At 33.0% G+C, this 24,529-nt stretch overlaps 1 protein-coding gene across 4 annotated transcripts in view; it reads left to right on the top strand.

Annotated features, from left to right (window-relative positions):
* The first annotated feature begins 1,179 nt into the window (after window positions 1-1,179).
* The window catches only part of LOC111046219 (EH domain-binding protein 1), a 47,319-nt gene continuing 23,969 nt past the window's right edge, over window positions 1,180-24,529 (top strand). For 2 of the 4 annotated variants that reach the window (XM_039425045.1, XM_039425047.1), the window contains exons 1-14: window positions 1,180-1,334; window positions 7,369-7,576; window positions 9,747-9,928; window positions 10,680-10,777; window positions 14,621-14,719; window positions 15,083-15,221; window positions 15,612-15,675; window positions 16,513-16,697; window positions 17,528-17,703; window positions 21,030-21,207; window positions 22,354-22,541; window positions 22,724-22,746; window positions 23,475-23,569; window positions 24,072-24,141. In XM_039425045.1, the coding sequence (XP_039280979.1) occupies window positions 1,231-1,334; window positions 7,369-7,576; window positions 9,747-9,928; window positions 10,680-10,777; window positions 14,621-14,719; window positions 15,083-15,221; window positions 15,612-15,675; window positions 16,513-16,697; window positions 17,528-17,703; window positions 21,030-21,207; window positions 22,354-22,541; window positions 22,724-22,746; window positions 23,475-23,569; window positions 24,072-24,141 (1,809 nt within the window). In that variant the 5' untranslated portion in view covers window positions 1,180-1,230. Of the gene's footprint in view, window positions 1,335-7,368; window positions 7,577-9,746; window positions 9,929-10,679; window positions 10,778-14,620; window positions 14,720-15,082; window positions 15,222-15,611; window positions 15,676-16,512; window positions 16,698-17,527; window positions 17,704-21,029; window positions 21,208-22,353; window positions 22,553-22,723; window positions 22,747-23,474; window positions 23,570-24,071; window positions 24,142-24,529 lie in introns of all 4 variants that reach the window. The other 2 variants (XM_039425046.1, XM_039425048.1) reach the window with 1 other exon arrangement.

The following is a 24,529-nucleotide window of genomic DNA, read 5'->3' as shown; positions in this document are numbered from 1 at the left end:
CCGGCCAAATCATTCCTGATCGTTTAGTGGAGTTGGAAGAATATCGGACCACCAGTTACTGTTCTCACGGTCCTGTACTTATCTTATTATACATTATTATTTTATTCATCCAATCTCCACATTACTCCCCATCATATCGGACATATATTTGATGTGTTTTATTTATATTTATTGAAGTTTCTTCAGTTATCGCTTGATAGTTTGACACCTTGTGAGACCGGACTCTCCCTGAATAACCAACATAAACGCTATATGAATGGTATTTTTAGATTATTGAGCTCTCATTATGCTTTCTGAAGAAAAAAATTATGATTTGTGAAATGGTGGTCGATATATCTAGTGTAAGTGATACCCTTTTTACTTTTTCACTCAAGAGTTGCTAAAGACAATTGTTCTTCTATGTACATTATATAGGTACATCCGTAAATCACCTAGGTCCAAACTCATGACATATAATCTTATTTTATGTTATTGGAAATCTATTTTTATAACCTGACGATGGTGTGATCACCGAAACTAGTACTTACGTTACAATTTGTATTCTTGTTTTATTAATTTTAAAGGGTACTATAATTCTATGTTATAAATACAATAAAGTAGCCCTGAATTCATACATTTTAAAAATAATCTTATTCATTTGATGATATGCCAATGTTTCTTGGCTAAATCCTATTGAAACAAAACTTGTTTAGTAATAAATGCAAATAAAAAATACAATATAATATTAAAGCTAAAGAAAAGTGAAATGAATAATAGTGTTAATAAGACTAAAATATTGTCTTGTCACTTATTCATCAGACCAAATCTTGTATGGGATTGTAGGAGAAATTCGCATTCGCGTAATAGATGGAATGTAACTCTTCTTTCTTAGTGGGGTGAAAACTCAATAAATATGAATATAGTTCACGGTGTTAAAGTCAATGTAGGTGTGTGCCTGTGATGCTTATCTCGTTTTATGCAAGCCGTTCTCATGCGATCATGACGCTGATGATAGACTGGAATAAGTATCGCGATCTAGTAAATTCCCTATGCCCCATGATACCACGATACTTTTGCTGGAGTGTTTTATTGATATCAATATTGTAATGTGACCTTTCCATGTAATTTCAAAAATTATTATTTTTTTAAAGTTAAATTATAGTTTTACTGCTTTCATTTGATTTGTTACAAATTTGTTATTAATGTTTTGCACCCATTATTTCAGTGGCAAAGGTGATTTTTGCGTGAACGATGACGTCTGTGTGGAAACGACTTCAGAGAGTAAACAAACGAGCGGCTAAATTCCAGTTCACTGCTTCCTATCACCAAATTACTCTTGAAACTACTTCGAAATGGTATGTCTGTCTGCCTTGTCTAATCTTGAAAATACCTCTTTTTGAAAATCTGTAAAATCATAGAATCCAGCGCGACCACTCAATTTTTAGAAATTTTATTGTCTTTATTTTGTAGAGTATGATTTTATTGAAAAACCCCGATGTTTTTGAAATAAATTGGAAAACTTTAAGTCCCAAAAGACTGTAAAATTGGAATAGATGATAATGTTTTGTTTCTATCGTTAGCTATAGATTCACTCACTCGAATAGTTTTTTATTAACATCCACCTACCATTTCAGTACAGTTTGAATTAGTTTTAAAACGTAACCAGCCTTATAACCTGCTTTTTCACGTTTAGCAAGATCGCGATTATTTTGTTTGATAGTAGATAATAAATTATTCATCATGTTCGCTATTCATTTCAATCTAGTTAATTACATTATAATTTTTACCCCCACCGAACTTATCCTCAATAAATAATTAAACAAGTCAACTTTTATTCCATTCAATGTGAAACCTCTCTCATCTATTTCTCGATCAGTCTTTGGTTTTATTTTCTTCCTTTCTCGTTTCCAATAGCCTATCTCTTCTGTTCTGTATAGATGAATCTTACAGATTATTTGATATATAGTGATATGCACCGCATTTCCAACTCGAGAAAACATATTTTCAAACCTCTCTAATCTATATGCACAACAATGTTTTACTTTTTAACCGAATCATGTTTTTCGGAATCAATTCATTAACAGTCTATAAAATTTCTGTATTATAAAACTTGGAAGTAGGCTATTGTAATACAGGAAAACTCACCTAAACAATAATTGTAGAGTACTGCTATCTATGTAATAAATTTGTTTGTCTACTTGTAAGGCATCATATTGGCTGAATCAATCTCTTGTAGGATTCATTTTTATTCAATCAACTTCCTTGTATAGATGATAATCACATCGTTGAAGCCTTTTTGTCGACTCATGTAATCCTTTAATGACAGAGGTGCTAATAGATCACTAATTGAATAATATTTACATATATTACATACATTGAAATATGTGTATCGTACAAAAAATTCCTATTGACTTGATTCGATCCATAATTATGATAATGATTATTCAAACGAGAAGTTGCCATAACCGTACTCTTCAATAATTTAGATTTGATTAGTCTCGTACCCATTACTGAGCTCTCTCCTAGAATATTGGGTTCTAGTTATATTGTTCTTTCCTCTGATCATTATTGATCTTCCAAGAAAAATACGTTCCAGACATATAGTTTATAATTTCATTATTTTTTTTCAAAGTATAATTTAGTATTCCTCTTGTATTCTTTTTCAATTAAAAAAGACAGTAGGTTATATAAAATAATATTTTCATCCCTTGATATTGATTATTCCTCACTTTAAATCTCCTCATCAAAAGTTCTGACTCCAGTCAAAACTGGACTTCTTAATTATTACTTAATATCGGGGCACCGATCCTCGCTCGTTATTTTTATTTATTGATAAACAGAACACAATACTCTAAAATGATAGTGTTTATATTTTACAGATGGCTATACGTCAGCTTATGAATTTCGGGGATGCGATATTTTGATTTTCCACAGAATCACTCACTCACTTTTTACTATCCACAGACGACGAAAGTCTCAGCTGTTTCAGCCTAGGATGAATTATCCTTTTAATGTTGTTCAGCGAGTTTTCCCAAGGATGAGACCAAGTGCAACCGAATTTTTATATCATAAACCTACTATGTTCCAAATTTCGTGAAAATCGTTAGAGCCATTTTCGAGATCCGTTGGATAAATATAAATACCCAAATATAAAAAAATAAATATAAAAAAATAAATATAAAAATATATACAGATATTGCTCGCTTAATATAATAGGATTATTATATACATTCAAGATTCAAGCGTACTTAGTTTGATTTTGATTTGTCTAATTGCTGGACTTAGGGATGTTTGCATCTTGTGGATAAGTATTTTCAAATCTACTAGGCTGACCCTGTACATTTGAGATTTTGGATTGAGTGATAATTACTCTGTTTTTTATTTATTAATTATTAAATTTTTTTTGACTAATTGAATTATAAAATTATTGCTAATTATTCTGAAACAAAAAAGATGGGTTAATGTCGCTTATTATATTCTAATAATTTAGTCAAACGTGGCCTACATTATGTAGATCCAGGTAACAGTGAGCATTTATACAGCTACGAAAAATGATCTTGATCTTGACTATAAAAAGGTCAGAGTCGATTATGGACAAGTGAAGACAATGAACTTCACTCCTACTAATGGCTAATAATAGGCAATTGAAGCTGAGTTTCCAAACTTAACAAGACAGAATTATCTGGAATGTTTCTTGCTAGGGCGACTGACCCCTACTTGCGCCCTGCCATCTGCTCTACTTCCTATCTATCCTAAATCATTAACACTTTTCGAATTTAGTGGCTCATTAATTCCATACATTGTATATTAGACTTCTCTAGACACTCTCTATTCTAATCTAAATGCTCTTAAAAACTCACTCGTGAAAAAGACCTGTCGATTCAGCTAATTTTGAACCCAAAATCATGTTTTTATGAAAATTTGTTGAATTTCTTTTTTAAAGATTTGGTTGAAACTTGTTACGTGCTTTCATGAAAAGCTAAAATTTGTTACATGATTTAATAGACTCCTCACTTATGTGGACTTGTGAAATGAAACTCGTTCAAATATCTACAGTGTGACTCAAATATCCATGTATTATTTCAATAATTATCACTGAAATAAGAGAACTTAACAAACTCCGTTTGAACTATTCTACTTCTACTCAGAATTACTCAGAAATCAAAGTTGAATGGGTGTTGTGGATATCGAAGTTTTGTTTTGAACGTGAAATTCTTGGATGCCACTTTTCAATAGAACAAAATTATTTTCAAAATTATGTAAAGAACATAGAATTTTCTGTCGTATTTGAAAACTGTATGGCAACTAGAATTCTCATATTTCAGAAAACAAAATTATTTTCAAAATTATATAAAGAACACAGAATTTTCTGTCGTATTTGAAAACTGTATGGCAACTAGCATTTTCATATTTCAGAAAATCATGAGCCTTGTAACTTGTAATCAAATAACCTCCTTGAGTTGTATAACTGTAGACTGTACTGCAATGACTAGGAAGAGTTCAGTTGAATTTTGTTACAGAGAAATTAATATACTATTACTTGTAAATAACTCACTATTTGTTACAGTTTATGTTTGTATTATTATATTTCTCACTGTACTGTGAAACTAGATAAACTACAGGAAGTTTGTTTTCTGTCTACGCACAATATTAATTTATCTTATTCAAATAATGAGTGTTCCTCCATATCAAACCAATTTCGATGCATGATGTAGAGTGTATTTACATTTCAAGCAATGAGCAATCCATGAATAATGCTTATGATCTTGTTTTATTTAAAATTATTTCTTAGCAAAGATCAAATTCACTTCTTTCAATTAAAATGTATTGTTGTGTCAAATTTTAAGTTTCAATCCAAACTGACTATCAAAAATAATTTGCATTATAATCATCATTCAATATACATTCCTGAAGTTTTCTTGACCAAAACCTTGAACCAAAGAGCTATAAACGAAACACAAAAAACAACAATAAATGCCGTAATTAAATCTTGCTATTAATTTACCAATCATTCGCAATACGAAACAAGAAACATATCAATTGTTAAACGTCGTTTTCTCAATTAAAAAATAACCTTCCCACTAAGAAATTTAATTTCTAATAAAAATCAATCATTAATAAATGAATCTATTCCTAAGAAAAAATGTAATCGAAAGCAGAGAATGACAGACAAGATGAAACTTGTAGAATCCGATTTATTCAACTAAAACATAACTTCTTCAGCTGCCCATAGTCTTGTGAAACAGCAAACTGTAAATTTTCATTTTGACATTTTTCTTCAATCTATTTGTCAAATACTGGATTATGATTGGTTCATGAACCCGTCTAATTTGTCCAACCTGTACTATAATAGTCTTATTATTAAACAGATTTGACTTCTGACACAGTGTCTGGAATAGGTTATTCACCTTTCTTTCAATTCAGTTTAAACCAGACAAAATTTAATTTTTAGTATCGAACAAGTGTAGATGGATGAAGCTTGCATAATATGTTTTTAGGGAGAGGATAGATAGAATGTAAAACAAATAAATTTATCTTGTTTTTGCAACATATGCGACAATTCTGATAATGTAATATGATAAGTAGATAAATATAGTGTTATTTATTCGTAATAAAAACACAAATATGTTGTCAATTATCACAAATTTATATCATAAAAAGTGTTTTTATTAGTTGATTTCATCTTTGTTTTCATTGCATCAGGTTTGTTGTAAAAGTGTTTCATGTTGAAGGTTGAGCTGACTGAATTGTCTATTATTTTTTCAATTGAATAAATAGTTCACATAATTTTATTGATTTGATAATAATTCTTAAAATAATGTTTTTTTGGTATTAATAAAGCTGTAATGTATACGTAACAGTCCTTTGGCAACAATAATTGTAAAACTGCATTTTATACGTTAAAACATGTTTGTATAGTGAGGTTCACGTTATAATGGCAGTGGAGGAGGATAGGAGAACAGCGTAGCTGACTGTCGTCCACCTTGCCACTGCCTAAAAGATAGATGATTCCGGTATACCTCATGTAATATTAACTGTTCTTTCTTTTGAAAAATAATCAATTATATTTTATTTGCCAAGAAAATATATTTTTAATTGATTTAATAATACATTTTTATAATTGACATTGAATATTCTGTCAATTATATTTCTAAATTAATGAAGAACGATGTGGCAACGTTGTGGAGGTAGAGAAGGATAGCGCTACCTGCTTTCACGAATGAAGACAATTAAATATTATATTAATTATATTCCTACATTGTTAAAACGATCTGGAAACTATGCATGTTTAGAAAAGGACAGAACGATTCGTAGCTAGAAAAGGACAGCGCTATCTGCTTTGTGGAATGATAGGCAAGGATAGCAACACTAAGGGCCTGTTTCCGAGCTCGGGATTCAGCTACGTTCTAGACTTTAACTGACTTTGAACTCTGGAGTTACAACATTAGCTTTCCGAGCCGGGGCGTTAACGTAGTCGAGGACTTAACTAAACTCTGGAGTTTAGAGAACACGTTAGACTCTGGAGTTTCTAATTTAGCTTTCTGAGTATAAGACTTGAATGAGATTCTCGTCTCTTTCCGAGTCGAAGTTTTATCAAAAATTGTCAAGTCCGGAACTTGAAACAGCGTGATTTTAAACCCTCGATTAGGGTAGGATTTAAATTGCCAAAATAACAATAAAATATTGTCAATTTTCCTCATGTTTCCTGCTTTTCGCCCTGGACTCAAAATAGGTCTAGGACTTGATAGATCTCGGAGTTTAGAAGATAAATCCGTGACTCAGAAAGGCGATTTAGACCCGAGCGCTTATTTTAGTCCTGGATTCAAGTCCAGAACTTATAGATCCCGAGCTCGGAAACCCGCCCTAAATGTTAATCACATACTGCCATTATAACGTGGACCTCACTATAGATAGAATGATCATAAGATAGTGAGGTCCACGTTATAATGGCGGTGTTTGATTAGCAATGGTATTGCTATCCTTGTCTGTCATTCAAGAAAGCGGATCACGCTATCTCTCTCTCGCTTTGCTCTGTTGCCAGATAGGCTTTTAACAATATTTATAATAAATTGATTCACAAAATATTTCATCTTAATTGTAAAATTCATTATGGAATTATTGAAAAATATAATGTCTTGCTTGATAAAAAATATAGTTGATTATTTCAAACGAGGATGAACAATTAATATTACATTAATGAACCTGTATCAGCTACTGTCAAGAAGGCATTGACTAGACAGTGAGGTTCGGCAACTTTTGTTCTGCTATCTTTCTCCACTGCCATTATAAGTGGACCTCACTATAGTGTTGCTGTGACTTGTGTGTGATCCTTTCACTCTTTTTAGATAGAAAGATAATAGAGTTTGTGTTGTATGTGTTTGATTGCAGGAAGCCGACCAAGTTGAGCGTGGTGTGGACGCGCCGGAGCCGCCGGGTGGTGTCGGAGGTGCAGTCGTGGGAGCCACTGATGAGCGAGCCCCTCAAGGGCATCGCCGTCTGGCCTGTGCCCGAGAACAAGCAGGTGTCGGTCACACTCTTCAAGGACCCCCGCTCTCATCAACTCGAGGACAAGGAGTGGACTTTCCTCATTGAAGATGTGCGTGTTATGTATCATATGCATTCCATGTTGGTTCTACAGGATTTCACTCGTATCATTGTGTTGAACGATTTCAAGATCCGAAAGACACATAAATATGAACAACTTTCATCTTAATGTTTCGTCGTAATGTCTTACAGGCTTAAATACACCATAAACACGTGTATTTCACTTATCATCAATCCAATTTTATTAAAATATTTAAGGAATGCCCCCACAAACCTTAATTATTGTAACTGATGCTATGCTTATTATATTACAGTTATTCAAATCAAATCAATTTATTTTCCATTTTTACAATATATACAAAGCATGAAACTGAACATATACATAGTCACTGAAAAAATTACCATATAACTAAAAAATCACAATCATACCCTGAAGAACATTACCAGAAATCAAATATACATGGAAAATAATCCCAACGGTTACAAAAACCTGTTTGGGCAGAAAAAAAACTACTTAAAAAAAGAAGTGTTACAGTTTACAAAGCAAATTAAGAAAGAGTAGAAAAAACTAAAAAGACAAGAAAAAAAGAAAAAGAACTTCAGTATCAGTTTAACATTATTATTAAATGTTACTGTCATTTATTTACTGTTTCTGTTCAAATAAAGCTATAATAAGAATAGCATCAGCTAATGAAAAGTGAATTTTTATTTTTCATTCTATTCAGTTCTAATTTCTATTCATTCTAATAAATGCACTGGTCAAAAATTCAAATATCACTGTTGATAAAGCAATCAGACCTATTCAATATTTGCAGTTTTCAATTAATAATTGCCAATTCAAACTGAAAGTCTTCTATTTTGAGGCTGAGAGCAATATTAAATTAATTATTATGTCTTTGAAAAGTTCAGAAGGAAAACTATTGACTTTGTATTCATTAAATCTGACGTTGGGAATGTAGTCACATGCCAAGAATGAGGTTTGAAATCTTTCCGATTTTAAAATAATGGTAACAACTACGTACATGTCCAATAACTAAAACCACTGCAACTAAACAAAACTCGGGAAAGCTTAACATGAAGATGTAATTTACAATTTTTTAATAATCCTGTCCACTGAATTTTCGATATCTATTCAGCCTATCTCATTGTTTCCTGTTAGGAAGCAACAATGGCCTTCTAGCTACATTTTAAGGATGAAGATATTAATGTTATCTCTTTTTGAGTGATAACTCTGATATGGAGAACTGTTCTCTCCTGCATTATACTAGATTATATTTAGAAAAACGTATACAATTAATTTTTTTATTTTTCATAGCTTATCATTTGTTTTGAAGAGAATTTTTCTCTCTTGCATAAATTATTCATTTGTTAATACAATTTCAAATCTTGAAGCTACGACTGGGAGAGGGGAGAGACCAACATGCTCAGCCCAAAACCTCTATCAACCCAAATTTTATAAACGTAACATTTAGTTTACTTTTCACTTTCAATAACTTAAAATAACGTCCAATTTTCTTTCCAAAAATAAGGAAAATAAAGAATTTTGTAGGATGAAACACTTAGGGCCGGTTTCCGAGCTCGGGATTTAGTCAAGTTCCAGACTTAAACAGCTGGAGTCAAAAAATTTGCTTTCCGAAACGGGGCGTAGTCGCAGTTTTTATGATAATCTTTATTTTCTCATTTCTATAATTGGAAACGTTTTTCCTCGACGAAATGAAAGATTCCTAAATAATTCAAAATAGCTGGAATTTCACACTATTTTCTCTTTATTTTATTTTGTGTTAAATTTTTTAGTTATTTGAAATTTAATGTAAACGTGGACTGTGACTACGCCCCGTTTCGGAAAGCAAATTTTCTGGCTCCAGCTGTTTAAAGTCTAGAACTTGGCTAAATCCCGAGCTCGGAAACTGGCCCTTATTATACTAGAATATATTTTAAGAAATACATGTGATTCTTATGTTTTGGATTAGAATCAAGTTTAGACATAGTATTTTTTTTTCAAGTTGCAAATAACATTTTTTCAATTTTGGAAATAAATTCATTCAACTTTGAAACCATGTGTTACGGTTTCTGAAAATGATATTTGCTTGTTAATAATTCATTTTTATATTAAAAATCAACCAACCTTTGCAATCAAGATTTTGTTCTACTATTGATTTGTAATAGTATGTTGCATAATGTATAGTAATGTACTTTATTTAACAATAATCATCTTGTTACAGGTGAGCAATACTGGTAAACGAAGGCAATTAGCTGCTGCAAATATCAACATGAAGAAATACGCTAGTGTGGACTCCAATCGCTTTGAGATCAATTTGGAATTGAAACCGACCACTAAGAAAATAACGTCATGTAGTTTGGAGTGCACCATGTCGTGTGTACTTCTACGAGAAGGAAAAGCAACGTAAGCATTATGTTTCGGATTCAGGTTTTCATTAGTTTTACTATAGAGAAAATATAGCATAAGAAGATATCCCATGGTATAGAGCGTTTATCTTCGAAATTGCACTGTTAACTCAAGCCGATAGTAGTTATTTTATGTGATGCTGGTAGTCTCTCATACTGTGCCGTTCTTACATTCTCGCCCGGCTTAAGAAGTAATAATAGAAAGTAGTAGCCCCAGTAATCGGTTTGAGTTAACAAAAAGTTGGCTTAAAATTTGGAACATAAACTACCTATATCGTGGCATATTTTCTTATACTATTTTTTCTCTATGGTTTTACTTGGAAGTGATGGTATGGAGTAAATAAGGAGAGTTTATAATTTCTATTCTCTATTGTTTCATGGTTTCTCTATTCTAATTCAATGGTAATGGTTGTATATTGACCCGAATAGTCACTGGAATAATGTTTCAAACTCGCTTTAAATATCATTATTTAAGAATGACATTCAAGTATTTTCCATACATCATGCTGAAAAAAATTTCTGATACTCTAAACCTTATTGAAGAATAGTTGAAATTTGTAGATAATCTGTTCTTGTTATGAGATGAACAACAGATAAATGTTAGTGATAATAAATAGTGATTAACTTTGTAAAACTACCCATCCTTGAATGTATAAACTCGAAGTTATCAAACTATCCATCCTTCTTATCGGAAACTTACTTGTTGATATTGATAATCTTTATAAAATATTATATTATTTACTTTGCAGCGATGAAGATATGCAATCCATGGCTAGTTTGATGAGCACAAATAATAATAGTGACATCGCTCCTTTGGAAGACTTTGACGAAGAAGAAGACGTTGATGGTAATTAATACATATTATACATTACGTTGATGGTTATTATTACGTATTACACATTACTTTGAAGAAGACGTTCAACAGTATACTGACAGAAAGCCAATATGGTTTTCGTAAGAACCTGAGTACTTGTGACACTGTTTTGAAGCTTGTTCAGGATGCTATTGAAAAGTTGGAGCAAAATAGACGTGTCAACCTTAGAGCCTATGATCAATCCAAAGCATTTGAGTCAGTAGAATATAGTATCTTAGCGAACAAACTCTCATACTATGGCCTTGAAAACGCGGCAGTAAACCTCATTCATTCATACCTAACCAATAGACTGCAGTTTGTTTGTAGAGATGGTAAATTTTCAAGTGGTGAAGTCGTTAAGTTTGGTGTGCCACAAGGATCCATACTTGGGCCACTTTTATTTATCATCTACATAAATGACTTACCAAGTTTGATAAGCAATTGTCACATTGACAACCAACCCTACCTTTTTGCTGACGATCTAGGTCTAATAGTGAATGGTTCTGATAAACAAAGTGTAGATACAGTGGTTGAAACAAGCACATTGGCTATAAGAGATTGGTGTGCATCAAACAGTTTAAGCTTGAACCTACAAAAAACCAACGACCTTCAGTTCAGCTTCAACACCAGGTCCACCGACATAGGCTATCTAAAGTTCTTGGGTTTTATGCTAGACAATAATTTAAATTGGAAGTGCCATATAACATACATAGCTGGGAAGCTGAGTAAAGGTTTATTTGTATTGCGCAGGCTGAGACATATTGTTAGACATTATGTTCTAATGAGTGTGTATTATGCTCATATCTTTAGTCATCTAGCTTATGGCATACAATTGTGGGGAAACTGTTCCACAATTATCACACTTTTCAGACTGCAGAAGAGGGCTGTAAGAATTATCTGTAAGGAACCACCCCGAGCTTCATGTAGAGCGCTATTCCGTAGATTAAGGTTATTGACTTTGCCTTCACTTTATGTGTTTTCATGTTGTTTATATGTTAAAAAGCACCTGAGTAATTTTAGATTAAATGGTGATATCCATAGTTACCCCACAAGAAGCAGTCTTAATGTTAGAATTGAGAGTAATCAATATACAAGCTCTCAGAAAAATTGGAAATACATGTCGGTAAAGCTATTCAATGAACTTGATGTTGACGTTCGAACGATGAACGTTCCACAATTCAAGACTCACTTGAGGGATTTGCTAATAGAAAGGTGCCTGTATTCTGTGAGAGAGTTTTTTGTCTGACCAAAGCTAACTGTGATATATTGTAAATTGTGTTAGGCGTCTAAGTGTCTGCTATTATTATATTGTATTATTTTACTGTTTACTAATTGTACTGTCGGTCTTTGTATAATCTATTGTAGAAAATGACGTTGTTTGTAACATGTTTATGTTCCTTGACAATAAATGATTGATTGATTGATAGTAATCAACTACATATCACATACCCCAGAATAACGGGAACTTTTAAAAACGTCATAAAACAAAAGTGGGAAGGGCAAAAATGATTTTACTTGGACTAATGTAAAGTTCAAGACTTGCCATTTGATAATTATTAATAACATCTATCACTTTTCGACAATTACTTCATCAAGATGGCTTCCTCCTGCACGAATACATCTTGAAATCTGTGTTGAGATTCCTGAACGATTGCAGCAACATTTCAGCTGGGATATTATTAATTTCATTTTGAATTGTCTGTTATTATTCAACTACAGCTATTGGTCGAGTTGTGAAAACGTTTGATTTGAGAAGCTCCACAAATAGAAAATCGCAGGTGGACAGATCCATGGGACCAGGAAACGCAATCGTGAGATTACACAGTCACCAACCAATACTCACTCGCACAGTTGCCATTAACTGCCGTGCAGTGTGGATTTCGCTCACAATTTGATCAATAATTTTGAATTAATTGAAAATTAAAACAAATTCAAAATGAAATCTGCAATATCCCAGATAAGATATTGCAGCGATCAATGAGGAATCGTCAACACAGATTTGAACAATGCATTCGTTCAGGAGGAAGCCATTTAACTCTCCACTGGTGATGTGTCAAACTTGTAACATATCTGGTGATGTTGGGTCTGGTAGACCCCTTTTGATAATTTCAATAAAATGATAATCCATTTGGAAAAACATGTTTTTTTGCAATTGTATGTTACAACAGACAACTGTAGGAAAGCAGCGTGATAGTTTTTGTAAGCTTAAACCCGTAATTGAATATTAATTTGTTTTTTGTTTTTAAGTCAACAATGCCCAAATTTAAAATAAGAAAAATGAATTTTTGTAAAAAATTCATCATGATAATGGTTCAATTTCTCATTCTCATAAATGTATCAATTATTTAATTGGATGTATAAAGAATGAAAAAAAAATTATGACATGGGCAATATAAACTCACGGAAATTTTCTGTTCAGGTTTGTACTTTGATGTTTCCTGAACATGTTTTCTAAGTTCTCGTAGTGCGCTTTCGAGCCCTCTTTGACCATTTGAAATCTCTTTGACCAGTTGAAGTGTTAATTTATTGTTCTTCAGGTGATTGGGAATCTTATGTTACTGCTCAGCATCTCCATTCAAAACTGCATCACCATTCTGTGTTCACTGATGTCGGAGTTTGTATGATAACTTAGTCACCGAGTACAAAATTCGGGCCATCAACAAAGTCAGAGTCGCTGTCATTTTCCTGTATAATATATCTAATAGTATCAGAGAAATGTGGATCATTTGTTGCTATTCCTTGTCGAGAAGATGCAATTCTGTTGAATTCAGAATTTTAGGAAAAATAACGAAATTTGTGACCATGGGTCTGTGAGACCCAAACAAAATTTTGATTTAGAATAAATGAAATCTGAAGAGAGGTAATAAATTGACAAGGCTTTTCAGGATGCACTGAACATCTTGAAGGTATTGAGAAGATTGGAAAGAAGCAGGTTGCCGCTACAAGAAAACAAAAATTTCCATGGGTCTGTCAGACCCAAGGTCACCAGTTGAGGGTTAAATGAAGTAATTGTCAAAAAGTGGTAGATGTTATTAATAACTCTTAAATGGCAAGCCTTGAACTTCACATTAGTTTGAATAAAATCATTTTGCCCTTCCCACTAATATTTTATGGCTTTTTTAAAAGTTCCCGATATTCTGGGTCACCCATCATTACAAATTACATATCTGTTGTAGGGTATTTGTTTCTGTAAATAATTTACAATAGAAATTTTCAGTAAATGATTGAAGAGTAATAAAGCTTATCAGATTTGCATGCTTTCACTTTAACCAATGCTGTGGCTCGCCGATTATCACAATTCATTTTTTCTAATTTAAACATAATCGGTGGTCATTACAACTAATTTCTGTTCCTGTTAATATCGTGTATGTTTTTGAAACTGACTCACAGCAAATGGGCCACCTATCTTCGAAGATCTTTCCTCCAATATTTCGCTCTTATCTGTTCTCAAATTCAAATACAATAAATATACGGTACAAAGTGATAGCCTAACCCTTTTTCGGACTGTAATTCTTAGTCTACAGGCTACAGGCTTTATTTCCGTAAAAAAACATATGTGTAAGACTTTCAAGTAAGACTATAAATGACTTATGTATAAGACATTTCATAAAGAATCGGAAGAGAAGTAGCTCATGTCTAACCTTATTCCTTCTCTTCCAAACATTTTGATAATACTACTATCAATGATAAGTGATATTTTTGAAAAATACATTATTTTTGCCTGTTGGTGCCTTGAAATATTCATTTGGAATGTCACGGAAATGGTTACTAACTCTCTATAACTTATTCATATTCATGATATTTTAATCATATTCTAATTTCACCTTCCTTTTCCAGACTGTTCATTGAAAAATAATTTGGATCAAGTATTAGATATGACAAGCCAGTTGGAAAAATTGACAAACAGCCTAAGTGGATCAGAAATAGCTAGTAGTGGTAAGTATTCGAAAAATAAAATTTTATTCAGTTTGAAGTATTTGTCTAGTTGGATACAAGATTCCAACACAATAGAATCATTGACAATAAAAAATTATCTGCAATTAATGTCTGAATTTACTTCTTCAATAGGAGTAACAGGATTTCATTTCCTTCTGAATTCTTTTTGCTAAAATCAGATATAACATCTCGAATAAGGGGCTGATTTGAAAAATTACAAATGGAATTGGTATTAATTAATTAAATCATTATATATTTTTTTGTTTCAATGCTTTCTGAAACTTTTTCTAAAAATGTTATTGTGAAGAAAATGCATAACAGCCTATTAAGTTGTTTCAATTTATTGTTCTTCATTTTTTTCAGTCGCTAGTCTTCGAGAAGATATCACCCCGATAGCCGGTGATGCGAAACCGTTTCCTGCACTGTCTCGAGACACAAGTAGGCACGACTTGGATACACCAGAAAATAGAACTAATAAGACACCTGCGTCAACAAATAGTATGTGAGTATTCATTCAATCGTCTATCATACCAAACAATGTGGATTTTCATTTACTTTTTTGAAATCTATTGATTGGTATCTACTAAATACTGTTGAAGATTGTGAATAATTTCATGTTTACTAGTAAAATGAGTTAGGAGTAAGTTTATAATAGTAGAATTGAAGAGTTTTTAATAATTTTGTTGTAGTTCAGACACTGAGTTACTTGTATAATATTTGAAAAAACACTTACTTTTCCTCAACGCTCCAAGAAAAGTAAGTGTTTTTTCAAATATTAAATAAGTAACACAGTGTCTGAACTACAACAAAGTTTTTATGTAGTGTTTCGTAATGGAAAGCAACATCAATTTTTAATAATGTTTATATCAAGTGATTGTCAAATATTTTTCAGATCTACAAGTGAGGAGAATCAATCAAAAAATAGACTGAACTTGCAACCTCTCAACTTGAAAGAGGTGAGAAAATATTTAAGTTTTCATTGTTGTATATCAGTAAAATGAAATTATCATTGCTATAATGAATGTGTATGCGTTTCGACGTTGCGTGTTCTTGTTGAACCATAAAAGCTGCCGATACGTTCCTGTTTATACCATAAAAACTGTTGTGCGGTTCTTAGTTAGGGAATGTTATTGGCGTCCAGTGATTCTCATTGCGTCACTTTCCACTAGTTTCCATTTGCGAAAAATCTGTCTGGATAAAAGTTTATAAAAGCACTGTGCGCCTCAACTTGTCGTCTCTGCTTTACCCATCTGTAAGCCATCCTACAATTTCTACCGATTCATTTTTATTTCTCCCAATGCTTCTTTTCAAAGTTATAAGAGGCCTTTTTCTAAAATGGATTGAACTAATAAAAATAGTGGTTGAATGGTTGAAATAATTATATTGATGTCTTATCTTAATTATCAGGAGCTATGAGGTTTCTCAAGTACTCCTTCAGAGTATAAGTATACTCCTAAAAGTATTTTCAATTGTTTAACTACAATTTTGTGCATGCAGAGACCGGTTAGCGGTCAGAGAACGCTCTCCATGTGTACACATCCTTGAAATTTTTCATAATTGTATTAAAATTGTAATAGAAACATTTTTTTGGACTCAAAATAGTGCTCTAATTAAGATATCATTTTTACATAACCTCTAGACTGTGTATTCCAAATTGAGGTTTAGAGCAGTTTGGGCGAATGCCAGTTGTTTTTACCTGGATTGTATTTGTATATGAATAAATAAATAATCGTAAATTTGCCTTGATGGCATAAAGAATATGAAGTTATTTTACTGATTTGTATGTTGCACAGCCCGATGGGAATCTTCGCGCTTCATTCCGAATGGCCCGCGAGAGCACGCCTGGTCAGGATCTGTTGGAATGGTGCAAAGAGGTCACCAAAAAGTATCCCGGAGTCAAAGTTACCAATCTCACCACATCCTGGCGCAACGGACTCGCCTTTTGTGCTGTTGTACACAATTTTAGACCTGACCTTATGTGAGTACTGTTAATATTGTATTCATCTTATCTCTACATTTCATAACCTTAGACAAAATCAACTTCTTATCAAAATTTGGGAAGTGGTAAGTCAATTTCCAGTGGTTTGGAAACATCTTGAATTTGTAGGTGCATCCACATTACAATGATAATCTTAGTTGTCTCAAAGAAGTTTAGAAGTCATGCTAGTAATTAGGATCGTAGTAGTCATCACAAACCATAATTGATAATTACTTTCCTCTTGAAACACAGTAAAAGTTATTAAGTACCCTTTTCTCTTAACACAGCTAGTCTCAACAATGGTTGAAGAACCATTTTCAAGTGTAAATGTTCAGTAGCTCTAAAAAGAAAAGGTCTTTTCACACCTAGCTACGTGTAGCTAGGAATACGTCTTCGGAAGAAGAGAACGATCATCACACTTTTGAAACCTAGTTGCTTCACTTCGGAGAGAATATGGATATTTTTCCTCAGAGAAAATGTCTTTCAGTCAAGGTCGTTTCACACCTAGCTACGTGTCTTCGGAAGACGTAGTCGTCCCATCTCCCAATGTTAAATCCACGCGAGGCTGGTATAAACGGGATATACAGGTGTCGTACTTCTCCTTGATCTTCTAGTGATTTAGTTTCAAGGGGTTAAAACGATACATACCAAAAACATACCTACAAACCCTACAATACCTAAAAACATAACCAAAGTCATATAACTAACCTAACAATGAAAAGATGTACTTCCCAATCATCATTAGTTTACATTCACATCCATTATTTACTTTCAAATCCATTGCACATTTTTGTTGAAAAATAAAAATGATGAAAGCTATTTGATTGCAGTGAATTCGACTCGCTCTCACCGCATGATGTGAGGGGAAATTGTAAGACTGCGTTTGACGCCGGCGAGGCGCTGGGAATATCGCGGGTCATTGACCCCGCTGACATGGACGTTCTCGCCGTGCCTGACAAATTGGCTGTTATGACTTACCTCTACCAACTCCGGGCACATTTCACTGGTATATCAATCAAATACGAGTATCATTCAATTTTCATGTCATTCATAGATTAAAAATTGATAAATTCCAGTACATGGTATAAGGCTCGTATTACATTAGGCCACTAGTGTCATCCACTATACTCTGTACAAATTAACTTCTGACTTGGGAGGGACATGCGCATACAGAGGTAGGGATACAACGGCTGCGAAGTTGCCGTTTTTACCGGCCAGCATTCCTCTAATTGCTCGTGAGTATTCAAGCGCTCATGTTAAACTTACGGAGTTTCCTGTCTGGAATCCTTCAGTCGACTGACTCCAATCGACAAATTGGCAACTGCGCTTCTACCTATGACTCTATTCATCACTGTAATTGGCTGATCTCCCTCCATTCCTCTGCGCCGCATATTCCTCCAAGTCCGAACTGAAGTTAATTTGTACAGAGTATAGTGGGTCGCTTCTTTTACCAGAAATGTGAAGTGCGTGACATAGGCCTACACATAACCTTTTGAACTTCACTACCATTAAAATTTGAAAGAAGAATAGTATAAGCTGAGATTAGTTTTCCTCTTTCATATTATGATACCTAACATTATAATAATTCTATTGATAAATAGATGATTGATTGATTGATTAATTAAGTTTTAGCTTGTATGAAATTAATAAACATGAAATTAATAATTGAATCAAGCAATTGCCTGAATGGTCGTTGAAATCACTTTTGAAATACAAGATAATCATGGTTGATTTAACCATGGAAAAATTGTAATGTGAAATTCTCATCTTTCAATATTATCATCAAAATTTTATATTTGTTTGCTTTTCAAATATGAATTTGTTTTTAGAAATAAGTTTTCTTAATTGTAAACTTTATAAAATAGAAACTCAGGAAGTAAAAGTGCAAATTTTTAGTGAGAACTTGTACACCCCGCTTTTATCCCAAATATCAATTCTGTCTTTACTCCAGCTAAATAGACTATTTAAAATCGGTTTGGTCTTGAAAGCAACATGGAATCCATTCCTCTTCAATTCCCTACCTATCTTATCAGATACAAGGCCTAAATATGGGATTGTTATCCAAGTCTTCTCCTCACAGTTTGAGCCTACAAAGCTAGAATTGATTGAAATTTGTCTATTAATTTTACTCAATAATCTGTCCACCATACTTCCTTCATACCCATTTGTGACAGCTATCTGTTTAATTTTAGTGATCTCAATATCAAAATCATGATTGCTCATAGGTATTGTTAGTGCTCTATAGACCATGCTATTGAAAGCAGCAAGTTTGTGAGAAATAGGATGACAAGAATGAAGAGGAATGATAACATCAGTATGGGTTGGTTTTCTGAAAATGGAAAACTTGTGAAAACCAGTGCTATGATCTATTCTTAAATCTAGAAAATTCAATACACAATCCTGTTCTACCTCTACAGTGAATTTTTATACTCTGATGTAATCCATTCAGATAGATAAATGATCATACACTCAGAGAAGAACTGATAGGATTGATGAAGTTATGCACTCAGCATAATTATTTCAAATTTAACTATAGATTTTTTGAACAAAGAGAGGGGTTGGCAATGGGGTCACCCCTCTCACCACTCCTAGCTGAATTATTTATGGATAAGTTAGAAAGTAGAATCATTGAAAATAGTCATTTCAAAGATAAAATTGTTTACTGGTTTCGATATGTTGATGATATTATTTGCTTATGGAAAGGAAGTAACAGACAACTAGACAATTTTCTTTCCTATCTGAATGGATTACATCAGAGTATAAAAATAGTTTTTCCATTTACATATTTATTTTATTATCTTTCACATTTGTTTTCTTGGTTCTTATTTTGTACTGAAAGTAAATTTTATTATCATGGCGATTCTGTTGCTTAAGCCGCCATTTTGTCACACCGTGTAGGGGGAGGAGACTGTCTAGCTAGGCCAATGGCAGGCGTTCATGCCCTCGACCAATAGCAGTACTCGCCTACTAGTATAAATTCTGCTGCTCTTGTATTTAGTTTTAGTTCATCAGAGATTGACAATGGTGTAATAACCGAAACCGGTCTTTCTAATTATCAATAAATCAGTGGTTTTTTGACAATTTCTTAGTCCTTTTCATTCAATATGAATAATTACCACAATATCAACTTCTCAACTACACAAAAAGAATTCCACTACATATTTCATTAAGCCACTAGTGTCATCCACTATACTCTGTACAAATTAACTTCTGACTTGGGAGGGACATGCGCAGCAGAGAAGGCATACAGAGGTAGGGATACAACGGCTGCGACTCACCGTTCTAACCGGCCAACATTCCTCCAATTTCTCGTGAGTATTCAAGCGCTCATGTTAAACTTACGGAGTTTCCTGTCTGGAATCCTTCAGTCGACTGACTCCAATCGACAAATTGGCAACTGCGCTTCTACCTATGACTCTATTCATCACTGTAATTGGCTGATCTCCCTCCATTCCTCTGCGCCGCATATTCCTCCAAGTCCGAACTGAAGTTAATTTGTACAGAGTATAGTGGGTCGCTTCTTTTACCAGAAATGTGAAGTGCGTGACATAGGCCTACACATAACCTTTTGAACTTCACTACCATTAAAATTTGAAAGAAGAATAGTATAAGCTGAGATTAGTTTTCCTCTTTCATATTATGATACCTAACATTATAATAATTCTATTGATAAATAGATGATTGATTGATTGATTAATTAAGTTTTAGCTTGTATGAAATTAATAAACATGAAATTAATAATTGAATCAAGCAATTGCCTGAATGGTCGTTGAAATCACTTTTGAAATACAAGATAATCATGGTTGATTTAACCATGGAAAAATTGTAATGTGAAATTCTCATCTTTCAATATTATCATCAAAATTTTATATTTGTTTGCTTTTCAAATATGAATTTGTTTTTAGAAATAAGTTTTCTTAATTGTAAACTTTATAAAATAGAAACTCAGGAAGTAAAAGTGCAAATTTTTAGTGAGAACATGAAGAACCCATTTATAACCTATAAACTTGAGTGTTAATAGGAAATGACATTGGGTAATAGCTATACGGCAAGGCAGAACATCCAAAAGGATCTCTCTGTCGATAAAAGCCATCTATGAATAAATAAAATCATGTTTGATAATACACTTAGTTGAAATGATCTTATTTTGAAGTACCTATATCTTTATTTCTGAAACTTCATAGATGGGTCTCGAGAACCTTTGTATGTGAAATAAATCAATAAATGACTCGCAACATGTAAATAACTGGCATAATATATTGTTAACTGCTATAATTTTAGCCAATCGTAGGATATTTTGGAAATTATCAACTTGTTTTTAATTTACTTCAGGACATGAGTTGGAAGTGCAGCAGATTGGGAAAACGGCAGATGAGTCTTCGTACATGATTGGTCGCTTCAATACGGATCCCGATTCTGACGTCACAGTTCAACTTTTCGGTCAAGAGATTATGAATCTCCGTTCCAAACGTTTAGAATCCGATAATAAATCAAGCACCAACAGTAAAAGGTTCGTAGTTTTCGATTGATGTAAGGAACTTGAGAATATTCTCTTTAAAAAAATCACACTTGTTGGGGTGGAAGTCTGAGGGCGGATTCCCATATTTTAGTATTTTATAGTTGTCCGGTCAAGTAAAACTATTTTTAGGTTATATCATAGGGAAAAAATAGCATAAGTAGATATCCCATGGTATAGGGCGTTTATGTCGCAACTTGTTGGGGTGAGAGTGTATGAACGGAACAACAATATGAGAGACTACCAGTGCCACACAGCTTCACAAGAAAGAACTACGTGGACTGTCGGCTTGAGATAACATTAAAAGCTGCGACATAAATGCCCTTTACCATGGGATATCTAGTTATGCTATTTTTCTCTATGGTTGTATTGTAGCTTATTTAATTAGGAAAGAACTTGTTTTGTGTTCCCCATCAACTACGTATTTTATCTTCTCTCTTTCTGAAAAGCTTATATTATCATTATTTGAAGAATGTGTGTTCAATGTAATGGCAACATTATTTGTAAATTAATTTATTACCTTGATGCACCAAAGCCAAAATTTAATCTACACCACTGATTGAGTGAAGGTTGTATTTGATCAGTTCAAATTTGATTGAAAAATTTCTACTTTTATTAATATTTTTGTGCTTTGATTGAGCTGTGAGCAATAATTCAAACTATTTTTTTTATCTAGTATCTATGCATATTGAGTACGGTAGTTGTTAAAAGTAAGGAATTTTTACACTAATAATTGTCAATAAATTCTACTATGGTGTGTCTATGAAAACCTTAGATTCCGGCATTGCGTTTATTTCATTTCATTTAATCATTTGTTGTACAAAACACTACAATCATGAAGATGATGATATAATTATGACCAAGGAGGAAAAACTAGACTATATGGAGTACTGTGCTGCCGGATTTCATTGAAGCCAGAAAGCCTATGAACTAATTGTGTGAAAGTATAAAAAAGAGAGCGTAGGTTGTTTTGATAGAATAGGCAGTAATACGGCAACAGAGCACTTCTATTCTCGTTAGAAATAACATGGGACAAACTAAGGTTTGCACAGACTATAGATGAAACTAGATTTAAGAAAAACTCAATTTCTTCTGTTTAAGTTGAAGTATTATTGATGAAATATCTCTTCACTTTTGCAGGAGTATTGATTCTGAGAGCGAGAGTGACAGTGTTCGACGCTTGAAGCTTCGTCTGCCTCTAGTCCATGATTCAAACGACCTCGTCGAGTCGACAAAAGAGCGATCTCCAACGTCGGTCAAAGATGTCATTCTAGCTGGAAAAACTATACTAGGAAAAGTGCTTTCACCGACAAAAGAAAAGTACAACAATCGAGAAAAAGTAAGAAAACTGTTGTTATCTTTTGTTTAAAAATCGTTTTGTTTGTAGATAGGCTTGCGATCATGCAAGAGTTTCCGAAATCAATATGTAATAATGAATATTATGTTTCTAATATATACGATAAAACTATACTAGGAAAAGTGCTTTCTGCGACAAAAGAAAAGTACAAAAATCGTGATAACAATCGAGAAAAAGTAAGAAAACTTTTATCTTTTGTTAGTAGATAGTCATGTGTTCATGCAAGAGTTTCTGAAATCAATGTGTAATAATGAATATTATGTTTCTAATATATATTTATATATTGTTGCCTATTGAATTAATGTCTTCTGACACAGTGTTTAGTGTTTGGTGTGATGTGGTGTTATGTACTTATTCATATGATAAAAACAAAGATATTGTCAGTATCACGAAATTTATTTCGAGAAAAACACAATATTTCTACACCTACGGGTGTCATCTTTAGTGTGTGACACAGTTGTCACTGAATGTGACACTGAAGATGACACCATATGTGTCTAAAAATAAATTTCTTCGACAATATCTTTGTGTTTTTATAATTTTAATGCATTGTTTATTTTTGACTGATTAGAATTTGACTTTCATTGACTTGTTCGTTGAACTATAACCAATAGAAATTGAACTTCCTCAATTTAATTGATCCAAGTTTTATGCATTCTTGAACTGTACTCGTATTGTCATCATCATTGTCTCTAATTTATGTTTGACTATTATTCACAAACCAGCATACATTGTAAGTACTTGATGTTTTGCTGTATTTGAAATGAATCTAGTGATATTCCGCCAACTCTTTATGCAAGTTATCTTATCTCTGGAATCTTTTGTGTAGAATTGTTGGAAGATTTAACAGTTGACATTCTCGAATCTATTTATTCCAGCTCATTGTTATCCTGAATTTTTACAGAGTAAATCTCCAGAAAACAATCAACAACATCGTCCGATTCTGATGACCAGACGTCAGCTGACTGACCCTTTCGGCTCTGACGAAGAAGATGAAAGGTTAGTTTATATTATCTATAATAGTGATCGATTATTTGCTACTTCTACTAAGCAATCTCTCGTTATTATTAAATATGTGTCAACGTTTTTAAAACTCTTCTAGCTATCACATTATTAATAGGAATCATCCTTAACAAAATGAAAAAAGCCATACATTTTGAGTTTGATAATAATAATATAGAGTGATCTGGCTGGCTCAAGTCTGGTGCCAAGGGCTTCTGACATGACCTAACTACTGCTTATTAGGCAGCCGGGACCGATAAGTTAGATATGAATATTTGTTCGAATTTCAAAATTTATTAATGATTTAGTGGTTTATGTTGAAAATCATCATTTCTCTTTCAGACTTGAATGAAAGCCAAGTAACTTCAACTAGATTTAAAAACGTATAATTTCTCATTTGATTATATTCATTTGGAGATATCCAAATCTGTTGTATTGTGCTATCTCATTCTTAAATCCCGAATCAATTTTTAAATTAATATTTTTCCTCTTTTTACAGTATGCAAGATGAAAATAATAGGAAGAAATCGAATGGCCAGATAACAAGATCCGTTTCCTCAAATGAAAGTGTAAGTAAGCCCAATTCTTACTTAAAATGTGTTGAATCATAAACGTTTACAATATAATATTTTCTCAAAGCTGCAATCTATGTTCGTTCATTTAATACTACTGTATTCTGTATCTGCTACATTATCTGAATACTCTAAGGGCCGGTGTCCGAGCTCGGGATTTAGCTAATTTCTAGACTTTAACTGGCTTTAAACTCTGGAGTCAGAAAATTGGCTTTCTGAGTCAGAGCGTTAACGTAGTTGAGGACTTAAATAGACTCTGGAGTTTAGAGATCACGTTAGACCCTGGAGTTTATAATTTCGCTTTCTGAGTGAAGGGCTTATAAGTCCAGGACTTTAATTAGATTCTCGCCTCTTTCCGAGTCGAGGTTTTATCAAAAATCGTCAA

This window comes from Nilaparvata lugens, chromosome 3 (assembly GCF_014356525.2).
Source record: "Nilaparvata lugens isolate BPH chromosome 3, ASM1435652v1, whole genome shotgun sequence".
Lineage (NCBI taxonomy): Eukaryota > Metazoa > Arthropoda > Insecta > Hemiptera > Delphacidae > Nilaparvata > Nilaparvata lugens.
Note: the sequence above shows the minus strand (reverse complement) of the source record. Positions and strands in the feature narration are given on the sequence as shown.